The 13,553-nt window shown below is 42.6% G+C and overlaps 1 protein-coding gene across 10 annotated transcripts in view; it reads right to left on the bottom strand.

The window, feature by feature from the left end:
• LOC147610862 (HAD-superfamily hydrolase, subfamily IG, 5'-nucleotidase) overlaps positions 1-13,553 on the bottom strand; it is a 118,704-nt gene that overhangs the window by 89,159 nt on the left and 15,992 nt on the right. For 7 of the 10 annotated variants that reach the window (XM_086785492.1, XM_086785494.1, XM_086785489.1 and 4 more), the window contains exons 2-3: positions 13,279-13,387; positions 12,921-13,145 (exon numbers count right to left, since the gene is read on the bottom strand). In XM_086785492.1, coding sequence (XP_086641618.1) covers positions 12,921-13,145; positions 13,279-13,387 — 334 coding nt within the window. Of the gene's footprint in view, positions 1-12,920; positions 13,181-13,278; positions 13,388-13,553 lie in introns of all 10 variants that reach the window. The other 3 variants (XM_086785499.1, XM_086785497.1, XM_086785496.1) reach the window with 1 other exon arrangement.

Below are 13,553 nucleotides of genomic sequence, written 5' to 3'. Positions count from 1 at the left end.
AGGAAACTATTTGCGATGTCCTCTTCCTCGTGTATTGGGTCTTGAGCACCTGTCCTGAAGCTCTCTGAATCAAGTGTCTCCTCAAGCATAGGCATACACACATCATGTGGTATGATTATAGGACCCTGTATGTCTGCACCCTCAAACAAGGAAGACAGATTATACTTGTACAGTTCACCCATTGCATCTTTATGAGGCTGTAGCAAAGCATCGCTTTTTGCACTGTGAAGGCCTTGTTGCTCACTAATGGCTTTTTGCAGTCCCAATTTAGCATAAACAGCCTCCACAATCTCTGTATCAGCCTTGAATAGCAATTGATTATCCTCCATAAGACATGCATCGACAACCGCTTCTAAATTGGCTCGGATCGTTGCTGGAACACTATCACAGCTCACATTATACCTCATTTCATCATCACATTATACCTCATTTCATCACCCTTTTGCTTTTTCTTTTCCCAAGTAAGTTGCTCCTGCTTTAGGTTCATGGAACTCGCATAAATAAGTGCATCTGCAAAATCACTCCATCGTTTGGAGCGATACTCTGCTAGTTCCAGCACTTCATCTTAAATCAGGACTTATAAGGTATGCAAAAGATGCAATCATCATGTTTTCTGGAACCCCTTGATTCTTCATCTCTGTCTCGTAACACCTTAGATAGCTTTCTGGATCGAAACCATCAAATATATTGACCCTGTTATATACCAATTGCACCGCAATTTCCACCGCTTCCTGAATTCGCTTTTCTTCTTCAATCTTCCTGAACCGCTCTTCAAGCTCTTTCATCTCTGCATATAAATGCTCCATTTTGCTAGCCATCTCTACGTACTCTCACCCCAGCGGTTTCACGTCGGGTTCACCAAAAGCTGTCGTGACGTGGGCGGTGTCGCTAGGAAAGTGCGAGACTTCTAGCTATGAGAGTAGCTTCCAAAATCCCACCAAGGAAACAAAACAGATAGCTCTTCAAGGAGCATAAGACATCACCATTTTTGTTGACATGTACATGTGCCAATTCACTTCAATACATCCCCAAATTCAGCTTGATGATTGCACATAAATTGTGTGTCAAGAGCACGACCAACTCCAAGCATAGATCTCCTGACTCTTTATCCAAGTGCCTCATACATAACACATGTAGGAACAACACAATCTTCAAAAGGTTTCAACATACATGTGACCATTCACATCACATGTTTCACATAATGTCAACATCATCATTTCAAGATGACTCTTGATCTCAAAAAGACCTGCTTTCAGATTCCAACAACTCACAAAGCAAAAGATGGCATATGATATATATACATCATCACATGATTTCCAAAATCAAAGAAAATATATAACATTATGACATTAAGACCTCTGCAAGCGATCTCCTTCGCTCATCTACACCCCGACTCCACACTCGAACAGGCGGCTCCCAGAGCCTTCAGCTACTGCTGCTCTGCGCCTTGTGAACTTGTTGCCCATAATGAAGAACTGAAAACTCCTATGTGTGCGGCAGCTTCGCATTTACTGCATCTGCAGACTTGTTGTCCATAATGTTGACCCAAAAAACCCTAAGTATTCTGTAGGCGCATCAGAATGGATTCCCAGAAACACAAACTTTTAAGCCGTCTCTGCACTGTAACAAACTCCCAGCCCAAAGGTGGCTTCCACCAGTCGCGTTTTGCATTCCCCTTTGCTTCCACCCAACTGCACATGCAACTGCAGCACCTTGAGCAGCTTTTTCTGCCTGCGCACTCGCTACAGTCACCAACCCAAAGACGGCCCTCCACTACATCTGTCTCTGTCACCCGCTCCAGTCACCTGCCAGCGATCTCCACACTTGTTTCTCTGCACCACTCTTTCTTGGGCACTGTCCTGCAACTACGCCAAAGAGCACCTCGACCACCCTCTGCTTTGCCACTTCTCTGCGCTCCCCAGCTTCCCTTCGCTTTATCTTGCAGCTGCGCCAGACCTTGTACCCTTAGGCGGCCTCTTCACTACAGCCCACGCGTCAGCACCCACAGCTGTCGCCCTCTGCATTGTGTTTACCTTCGCGTCTCTCCTCGCTGCAGCTAGCGTGCTAAAAGGGCTCCTCGCCAGCAGCTTCTCCCAGCAGCTGCTCCAACGCCAAGCCCCCCATCTGCTACCGGCGCATCTCTCTTTGTTTCCTCTCTGCCTGCATGCTACAAGGGCTGGCGGCTCTGCGTGATGCTTCTCTTTGTTCGATCACCTGGGCGCCTCCAGCCTTGTGGCAACCTCCAGCACCAGCTCTCCCCTCTCACAAGACGGCGCCCTCAGCATGTGCCTGCCTGCAGCTTTTCTTTGGCTCTGTCTTGTAGCTATGCGAGAGAGCCCCCAACAGTTAACACGTCAGCCCACACGACCAGCTACCTTGTACAAGGCGGCTGCTTCTCACACGTCGGCAGCAGCAGAGTCACCAGAGCGTCGCCTTCCATTAGCTTCCACACGGCCCACACGACCAGAACTCTTCGCCTGAGAGCCTCCTCAGCAAAGCGACCCCCACACACAAGGCTACACCTCTTTTCCTCTGCAGCAGCTGCAGCACCCTGTTCCCAGAACCCCCTGGAAAAAACCTCCTTTTTTCACGAGGCGGTCCTTCTTTTTCTCTGCAGCCCGCGCTTCCCCGTCACCTCCACGCTCACCAACCTTCTGGAATATACGGTGGCAGCTGCTCAGGCCTCCACGCATCCCTTTTCCAACTGGCCAGGTTATTATCATTTTATTATTTCTTGTAAGGTCTACAAGTTGGTCACCATATGCCTTTTCACACCAATGCCCCCTTGGCCCTTTTATCATCAATTATTCCCCATGCTTTCACACACTCAAATGCGACCTTCCAAGTGCCCATCTCTAAATGCCCTGTATACCTCAAAAGAAATCAACCATGCCAGTGTATCACTTTATACTTGAAATCACACTATATTTGAACTCCTATTTACAGAGTACTAGCATATCAAGCCCATGTACAGTTTATACATCACTGTTTGCATGTCCTTGTCTCTGAATTCATGTGAATTGATCACAGAGAAGATTTTCCCTACATGGACGTGTCACAGCACGACAACGCGCTCCCCTGAACTCGTCTTCGAGTCGCTCAAGGTAGTGGGGCGGTAGAAACCGCTGCTTAAGGTCGCGTACGAACTCGTCCCACACATAAGCTGCCATACCTGCTCTGGTGTGGGCATGAGCCCACTGAGTCCACCAAGGAATGGCCTCACCTTCCAAGTACCAACTAGCTAAGATCACTTTGTCAATATCTGTTTTCCTAACTGCGGCAAAGTAAGCATCAAATTGATGTAACCATGAATACAGAGTAGTGGGATCGAGTTTACCATTATACTTACTGAAATTCATTTTCTCGGGAAAATGATTCGAGGGCGCCGCCGGTGTCAATCTGGCGTCCAAAGCTCTGAGGTAACGCTCGTGTTCTGTGAGGTCCCTGTTCCCACCGAGCAACGGATTCGGGGTACTAGCAGCGGAAGTAGCACTTCTCGCGCGGGACAGGGGTCCCACACTCGGGGCCTCGCCCACGGATATCCGGACAAGAGACTAATCCATCGGTTTGTCCAAAACTGAAATCGAAAAAACTTCCTTTACCCGGAAAGCACGGGCGATTCCACTAGGATAACTCTTAACTCTAACGTAGTCAAGATCATTACTGATCAAACTGATCTGACTGCACCTTTAACGGTACTTGGTCAAATCAAGGAAGAACTTGCACTTGGATCATTGGGATCAACGCTTTTTTCCCCATCAAGAGGCACAGCCGTTGATTCCTATCCATAGAACAATTTCTATCCGGGATTTACTTCATCTATCGTAATAATAGAAATTAAATCTCGATTTACGGATCCATCAGTCCAGCCTAACCCCATCCGATCCCATGGGTTAGCCAACCGCCCAACCACTGTAGTGATGGGATCCAATTTGGAATTTGGTTAGGTTTTGTCCCGGGTACCAAGGAAAAGAGTTCCAAGGCCCCCTAGCCGGAAGTTCATGCAAACATAAAACTAGCCACACCACTTACACACCCAATATGAAATTGCCTTTTTCTTAGCATCAGCTAACTTTAAAACAATCCTTTAAGGAAACCATAGTACCACTGATCACAATCTTCCAATTTATCCAGTTGATTCATAATTTCCCATCATTCCTTCATCAGAGTATCTATGGCATCATTGGCAACTAGAACGCTCACCACCTGTCCACACAGGGGCCTTTTCAATAGTTCCTAGCCCATAATACTTGGCAATATAATCACTTATAAAAATCAAGATGGACTCTCGTTGAAGATCAGCAAGATCAACCAACAGATCCATATAAAGAGCCATGGACTCATCCATTGAAGACCAGCAAGGTCAATCAACCAAATCCATGCTCGGTTTCACAAAACAACTCTTACTCCTTGTTCCAATATCTTCCTCGACGTACGCGTGGGTATCCTAGGCGACCCAGAGCCCGAGCACCGTATGGTCAGCACCCTCTAGGATCCTTCGCAGGTGACCTAGCACTTCACTCATAGGCCGCTTCCTTGGTCCCTCATCCACCGTACCGGAAGCTCACCATTTTAATCGAACCGAGGCTGGTCAAGACCTCGGCCGACCTTGCTACGCGAGACGTCCTCCATTGACTCTCCGTCAGCAGTTGCAACTTTATCAATTAGGTCTCCACGACCTTAATCACAAGATGGTCAAAATGCTTCCCCAGCATTCTTGACATAAAACAGCCATTTACAAACAGCATTTATAAACAGCATTTACAAATACAATCTCTATATTAACTCTCATTTTTTCACATTAATCCTCATTAATCCACATTACTTATTCCACATTCCATTTATATGTGTACTCATCCAATCCCATCATTTTCCATCTCTTCACTTCAGATTCCTTCACATCACATATCATAATTTCACATCCATATCCACATCCATACATCCACATCCACATCCACATCCACATCCACATTCACATCCATACATCCACATCTACATGCTTACCTCCATTTTCACATCCTCATTTATACATCCACATCCCATATCCACATTCATACATACACATCCATATCCACATCCATACATCCATACATCCACATGCATACATCCACTATCATGTCCTCATTCATACATCCACATCCACATACATACATACGTCCACATCTACATCCACATTCACATACATCCACATCCACATTTCCATTCACATCTATACATCCACATCTACATCCACATACATACATACATCTATATCCACATTCCCATTCACATCTATACATCCACATCTACATCCACATACATACATCCACATCCACATTCCCATTCACATCTATACATCCACATCTACATCCACATACATACATAGATCCACATCCACATTCCACATTCACTTCTATACAGCCACATCTACATCCACATTCACATCTATACATCCACATCTACATCCATATTCACATACATCCACATCCACATTCCACATTCCACATATATACATACATCCACATCCACATTCCACATTCATACCTACATCCACATTCACATCTATGCATTCACATCTATGCATATACATCTTCATGCATATACATCCATTTTCACATTCATACATCCACAATCCCATCTCCACATCCACACATCCACATACATACATCCATCTTCACATTTCCATTCATATAACCCCATATGCCTTCACATCTAATCTTTTACATCACATCCATTCTTGCCCTATCACAACCCATATACATCTTATCCTATCACATACACTTCTTATCTCATCCCATATACATCTTATCACATCTTAATTCATCTTATCACCTCCTAACTTATTTCATAAGCATCTTATCACCTCTTACCACATCTTATACACCTCTTATCACATCTTATACACCTCTTATCACATCCTATCACATCTCATATCTATTTATAGAATACAAGAGAATTCTTATATTTGATATAAGATTTCTTTACACATTTATTTATGCATAAATTCTATTTAAGGAGATTAATACTTTCGAAGTAAAAATCAATCTTTTATGCATCTTCCTATGCATAAATTCATTTTAAATGAAAATGACATTTTTGAATTAAAATTCAATCTTTTATGCATCTTCCTATACATAATTTCAATTTAGATGAGAATGACACTTTTGAATCAATCTTTTATGCATCTTCATATGCATAAATTCAATTTGGTAGGAATTACACTTTTAGAATAAAAGAATTTCTCTTATGCATTTAAGTTATGCATAAAATCCATTTATAATGAAAATCACACTTTTAGTATAAAAAGAATATCTTTTATGCATACTTCTATGCATGAAATTCAACTATGCTAAAAGTAACACTTTTATAATAAAATATTCATCTCTTATACATACCTCTATGCATGAAATTCAATTATGCTAAAAGTAACACTTTTGATATAAAAAATTTCCTTTATGCATACTTCTATGCATGAAATAAAAATGGTAAAAATAACACTTTTGATAAAAAAATTTATCCATTATGCATACTTCTATGCATGAAATAAAAATGGTAAAAATAACACTTTTGATATAAAAACTTATCCTTTATGCATGATATTAAAATTCAATTTCTCCATGATTGTAATGAAATTCTTTCAATTAATCTAGGATGATAATTCCTAGAATATGGTAGGAAGTCCTCTTTTTATGCTTTGAATGAGATTATTTTATGCATAATTTTTATAAAAATTTTGCCATAGCTCCGCTGTTATGACTGATAAATCTCAATTTTTCTAAGGGATAATGTTTATCATTAAGGAAATAATTAAAATGATTTCTAATTGGATTATTAATCCATAATTAATTGAATCATCGATATACATAAACTAAAAGCATAGAAAAAGCCATTAATTTGGCCTCAAGCATAGCTTAATCTTGGGTTAAGGAAAAGCTTTATGAAAAGCTTGATTTGGATTGAGAACGGGTCATGAGTATGACCATTTCTTGAGTGAGAGAGAGAATTTACATAAAAATCATTAGAATTTAAACATAAATAAAAATTAACTTCAATAGCATTATGTAACTCTTCACTACTATTCAAACTTCAATAGCATTTAAAAAAACCATACCGATTAAACTTCTCAAGCTTGAGAGGGGTTGAGAAGAGAGAAACATTGAGAAATTATAGAAAGATCAATATTCACTAATTACCTTACAACTTGCTTGATTCTTTGTTCACGGTAGAGGCCCCCAACCAATCAATTGGTTAAGTATGTTGATGGAGCCACTAATGGGGATTGAAGAAAGAGGGAAGCTCCAAAAACTAGTGAATTATTAAATGAATTCACAGTTCTTGGCTTAGGTGGAGTAGAGTAACGATGCATAAACACTATCTATTTTTCAACAAGGGGGAGGCTTCTATTTATAGGAAAAATTGAGCTCCTAACCAAACAAACTGATTCTAGAATTTTCTAAATCAGTTTGGTCAATATTTGACCATTTTTAGGTCAGTTAAGCTAACTTTTTGGAACTAGACTTGAATGAGGAGAGAGGAGAGATGAAATATCTCAATTTTTATGAGTTTAAAACTCATTCAAGCATGTGAAATATGCACCTCCTTTAAAGAACTCCCCTTCGTTACATATGTGTCATAATGGAATCATTTTAATATTGCTCATAGTTTTTTTTACTAATAAACCTTGTACATTTTCAACTCTTCATCTTATGTGAAATATGCACCTCCTTTAAAGAATTCCCCTTCCTTACATATGTGTCATAATGGAATCATTTTAATATTGCTCACAGTTTTTTACTAATAAACCTTGTACATTTTCAACTCTTCATCTTATGTGAAATATGCACCTCCTTTAAAGAATTCCCCTTCCTTACATATGTGTCATAATGGAATCATTTTAATATTGCTCATAGTTTTTTACTAATAAACCTTGTACATTTTCAACTCTTCACCTTATGTGAGCATTTACTCATTTTTGGGTATCTTCTTTTTACAAATTTGGATTTATCTCTTCCCTACACATGGATTGATGCTATTGGCCCATAGGAACCTTAATTGGACCATAGTCTAAAGATTTCTGAAAATCTAGACCCTTAGACTAAGGTTCTTTATACCTATTTCCAATTAATTCCAATTGCACATTGGAAAATTCTTTTTGAATTTCTGTTTCAGGGGAACTCATCTGAATTATAAGAGATATTTTTCTATCCAAAAATATTCAAAATCTGAATATTCTCTCTCTAGAATAATTTTTCTCTCTCTAGGCTAAAATAGTTAGCAACAGGGTCTTTATATTTCTGAAGAGGGTTGATTACAGGGGAAGATACTAGACATCAAAAAGGGGTTGGGAGAGGAATCTTACATGTTCCACTCGTCGCATGGCGTCGTCTTCTCGTTGTCGAATCTCCAATGCACGCATCTGCATCTCAAGCAAGGAGCTTGGCTGCGGCTGTGACCCCTCGAGAGGGTCCTTGTGACGAGGATCTGGTATCTGGGGTACAGAAGGAGAGGGAGAAGGAGATGGAAAACGCGACGCTGGAGAGCGAGAACGCTCCTCCAGAGCCAAAATCCGCGCCTTCTGCTCATCCAACTTGGTTGTCTGGTCGGCGATTGCTCGCATCATCTGCTGGAACATGTCTGTGACACTCAAGCCGGGTGCCCTCACTGGGCTGCCTGGTGCACTCTGGTCCCATGGTTCTGGTTCTCTCTCGTCGCCAAAGCTCGCCATAGCGGGAAAATGCAATTCCTTTCCGGAACGCAATCTGACCATCCACTATCTGTGTGGGAGACTTCCGGAGGCTTCCGGAGGCTAAAAACCAACCGTCCTTCGAGGGACAGGAGTCACTCCGAAAGGGGTAGTCCACCGGCGTCTAAAAACCAACCACACGAGCGAAAAAAATTTCTGGTTTTCTTTGCTGAATCTTTGTCCTTGAAGTGAGCTCTGATACCACTGTAATATGCGGAAGCTTCGGAGAACGATCGGTACTTCAAAACTCAGAAATCAGCACTCTTTTCGCGACGGAATTAACGCACAAACTGAAAGATGATGTGCAGAAAATAGAGAGAGAAGGGGGAGATGGAGAGGACACAGTATTGGGTCCCAATTACCCTCTGTAGGGCCCCCACCACGGATGGTGTATTTGCTTTATTAGAATGATGTAAATCTGAAAACAAATACAGAAACTTGACCTTTTCTTGGCTGGAAAACCTGCCCTTGACCTTCAGTCCTTCACCCCTTTGCGTTAGCAAGTTCTTGACTGTCCTGGCCCTTGTTTGCTTGATGCACTTGGTGAATTATGAGATGATCTCATTGATTTCTTGGCTGGGCTTTTATACCCCCTTTTGCATCCAGTCGGCCAGCTAATAAAAGCCCCACGACTAGGTTCCTTTTTTAATAAAGTGCTTTCACACTATGCCACATGCTGGCCATTCTGTGCAGCCTTCTGGGACAGCTCCTGGCTGCTGGGCAATCAGCGCATGGGTGTGGGACTGCTCCCTACACCTGGCCGACCTGCTGGATAGGGCTTTAATCCCTGTCGGCTGCCTGTCCAGAAGCTCTAGAGCTGGCCGACAGCCCTTCCAGCCCATGCCATGGCTGGTGGGCACAGCCTGGGCCCTCCTGGCCCCTTGGGGGTGGTTCTACACCTCCCCCATGCCCACACTAAGAGTGCAAGTGCAAATCTTCGCACTGGGATAGCCCTATGGGCTGGCCCCATCTCTACATGCAAACCTACATGCCTACAGAGGCTTGGTATCCAGTTGCAAACCAGCTACACAGAACATCTGACATCATTCCAGAGGGAGACTCACAGCGCGGACTGGCACTGCTTCATGTGCAGGACAGTGCACACCTGACCTTGGACTCATGTGCAGGACAATGCACACCTGACCTCGGACGACTGAGATGGATCCCTGGCTGACTCGTCCCGGACTGGGCTCACATGGAACCAGTTCACCATCCCAGGTCCTGCACCTTCTGTACAGAAATGTCTACGTAGCATCCAAGTGCGGGATGCACGTGACACTCCATTCCAAGTTCTAGAAGGCAAAGAATGCCTGGGGATAATTGTCCTGCGTGGTGGCTGAGATGTTTCTTGAAGTGTCTTTTCTTTTCCTTTTGGTGAAGAAGTAGAGGGATTAGCCACAGCTACATTCATACTAGAAGAGACTGGCACTTTGCCTTTTTCTTGAGGCATAACAAGAGTCTTTAGACTTTTGTATTTAACCCCTGAAGGACCACGAGTGTCCTTATTTTGCATTGGGATGGGCAAGGCATTAGGCGGCATCTTATGGAGGACCAGAGGGCATTGAGATGCCATATGTCCAAACTTTTTGCACTCAAAGCATGCGCCTGCGAAAAGACCCCATTTGAGTCTGAAAAATGCACTCCCCATGGAAACGTTATTTATGGTAACAGCATAAGATTCCGGAGTGGGCTGATCTGTGTCCCATAAAATACAAAATCGATTTGAGTTGCCATTTGGTCTAGGAGGGCATACAACCTTTCCTAGAGATGCTGCAATTTTAGGTAACAAGGAGGCCAAACATTGGGGGAAGTCCACCACTTCTACCCAAACAGGACAGCGATGCTTAATCAAAGCCTGATAGTCTCTGGTGGGGGACCATGGCAATACATGAACCATCTGTTGTCCATAGAAGAGAGGGGAGTGCTCTAAAAGCGTTTGCTTATGGTGCTCATCCACCATAATGACCTCAAAGAAACCTCTTGCCACATAGTGGACTTTGCGAACAAAACAATCACCCAATGTCCGTGTTAACCAATTCCCGACATCAGCAGCAACAGGCATCCTGCCTGGAAAAAAGATAATCACAGCATGCTTCGCATATTCTCGAATGGGATCTAGGATTTCATCCACATCTACTGCAAGCCCCACCATAGGAACAGGATCTTTCCAATTCTTGCGTGTATCCTGAAATCCTTCATGCATTACCTCATAGATCAGCCCAGCCTCGGGTGTCTCATGCACAGGGTCATCTTGACCCACAGCCTGCTTTTGTTTTTTATGAGCATAATATTTTGTAGGAGAAGCCATGATGAGATAATAGACACCTGGAAGAAAGCTGTATACAGAAATTTGTAAAAGCAATGAAGGATATAAAACAGAGATGGAAGAGGGAGTATAGATTAGCAACGATAGATTTAAACGATGCTGAAGCTATACACAGGAAGGAAAGGGGATGTCGAGGCTAGGAAGCGTCACGAAATGAACAGCAAGGAAGAGCTAGGATCAAGCGAAATTCGATGGAGAAGCTACTAGGTAAAGTCGGTGCAGAAAGGTGAGATCAGGACAGAGAACACACACACCACACACACACACACACATATATTCACACAAAGCCCTTCGTACTGAGTTTCTGTCAAACCTCCGCAGATGCAGGGCAGACTCAGCCATGATGAAGCCTAGCACTAAGGGAAGTAGCAAAGAGAAAGAATTAGTACAGCAAATAAGTAGTTGATAGGGCAAAGGCATCGCTAAAGATAGAAAGAAAAAGCACAATATCAATTGGCCGCAACTCGGACGAAAACTTCACAATGTGAAATCTACATGTCCGCTAATACAGCTGAATTATATACCTAGATGAATCCAAGAACATGCCCAAAATTACCTTTTAGGAACGTGCAAGTTATATACTCATGGTAGTCAACCCACAAGACTATATAACTATCAACTCCATTATGCATAGTATGGACTAGATACTACAACATCCCCACTAACGTCATCAGTGCCCAATAGTGGGTGTAGAACTCTGTATCAAGATATGCTCTCACACACGCACTCCAGACACGCACACACACACTTTTTTTTTTTTTTTTTGTAAAGCTTCATGTCATTAATTACAGGTGGGAAACCTCAAAACGAGGAAAACCCACCAAAAAGACCACACTTTTTATTTACAAGTGGGAAACCTCTAAGCGAGGAAAACCCAGAAAAAGAAGAGTAACTATAGGCTTCACTACCTAGAAGCAATCAAAGTAAATCCTATAAGCATCAAGAGTGATGTCCCCAGCATCATAAGCAAAATGAAGCGCGTGACCAAGCGAGAACTTGAAGTAATGGAAGGGAACAATGTCATTGGCTTGGAACATGAGGTTGTTCCGAACACGCACACACACACACACACACACACACACACACACATAAGAGCATATATGCACACAAAGCCCTTCATACGGAGTTTCTATCAAACCTCCGGAGATGCAAGGCAGACTCGGCCATGGAGTCTGCCATGATGAAGCCTAGCACTAAGGGAAGAAGCAAATAGAAAGAATTAGTACAGCAAATAAGTAGTTGATAGGGCAAATGCACCGCTAAAGATACAAAGAAAAAGCACAATATCAACCGGCCGCAACTCGGACGAAAACTTCACAATGTGAAATCTACATGTCCACTAATACAACTGAATTATATACCTAGATGAATCCAAGAACATGCCCAAATTCACCTTTTAGGAACGTGCATTTGATCTAACCAATTCAACCCGGTAGGAGGTATCCGAGAGCATAATATTGGTCTTCCCAAGATTTACTGTGAGGTCCCTCTCATCACAAAAAGCCTGCACCGCATCTGGATGATAGGAAACTCTGGATTTTTTGTGTGTTCAGTGATGTGAGCGGGCTCTAATCAAAACAATGACAGTCTTCATCGGCACCTTGGTCTTTGACTGAAGTCGTCAGTAATAACATCTAAGATATGGTTCCTTGTAAAATTGCATCTTTGTTGGAAGATGGGGTGGAATGTCAACCACGATAATCCAGTTCAGTTCTTATCTTCAGAGGGGGAGGTTAGGGTCATCAATGTTGTACTGTACATGCGGGGACACACACACAAAAAGATGAAGCACCAAGAACAATTTACTGCAATAATGCAAAAACAAAAAAGCCCACTTGTCTGCTGCCCACATAATCACAACTTTGCACCTACCACTTGGATCCATTTTTGTCATCTCCTTCAACGCGGATGGGATATTTTTAAAACAAAGTCTGGCTGTCTCGAACTCCGCCTTCAACTTTCTAGTGGCATCTCCAAAATCTGTGTCTAGCACCTTCTCCTTTGTGTCTTCGAATTCTGCCTTGACTTGAGGAATTTCAATCCTCAGTTCTTCACTAGACTGTGTGTTGCTATCTGATGAACAGTCCCCTCCTAGACCTGGATAGACCATCTCTTGTCATCTTCCAACAAGTCTGTACATAGAGACATTGCTCCCAAAACGGTGACATTCATTACTATTTAAGATAATAAGATGATTATCTACATGTGTAACAAAAATTGGGTACAAAACCTTTGCCAGAAGAAGCGGCACCATCTGCTGAAAGCTTGAAGTGAGAGACACGCACAGAGTGCATTCTCCTCATCTCCAATTGCCCATTCAATGCACACCCAAGATTCCCCTGTCCCCACAGCCCAGTTCAATGAAAAAGGAAAGATCAGACTTGCAACCTTGTAAGAACACCAACTTTCTTAACATCAAAGGACCCTATGTATGTGTTCACATGGCATTTTCCTGCAATTCACAAAAGCTAAACAAAAGACCAGGCTGCCAAGGCAGCATGTCAA

The sequence above is a fragment of the Cibotium barometz genome, chromosome 48 (assembly GCF_041138505.1).
Source record: "Cibotium barometz isolate CiBa-2024 chromosome 48, ASM4113850v1, whole genome shotgun sequence".
Classification (NCBI taxonomy): Eukaryota; Viridiplantae; Streptophyta; class Polypodiopsida; order Cyatheales; family Cibotiaceae; genus Cibotium; species Cibotium barometz.
Note: the sequence above shows the minus strand (reverse complement) of the source record. Positions and strands in the feature narration are given on the sequence as shown.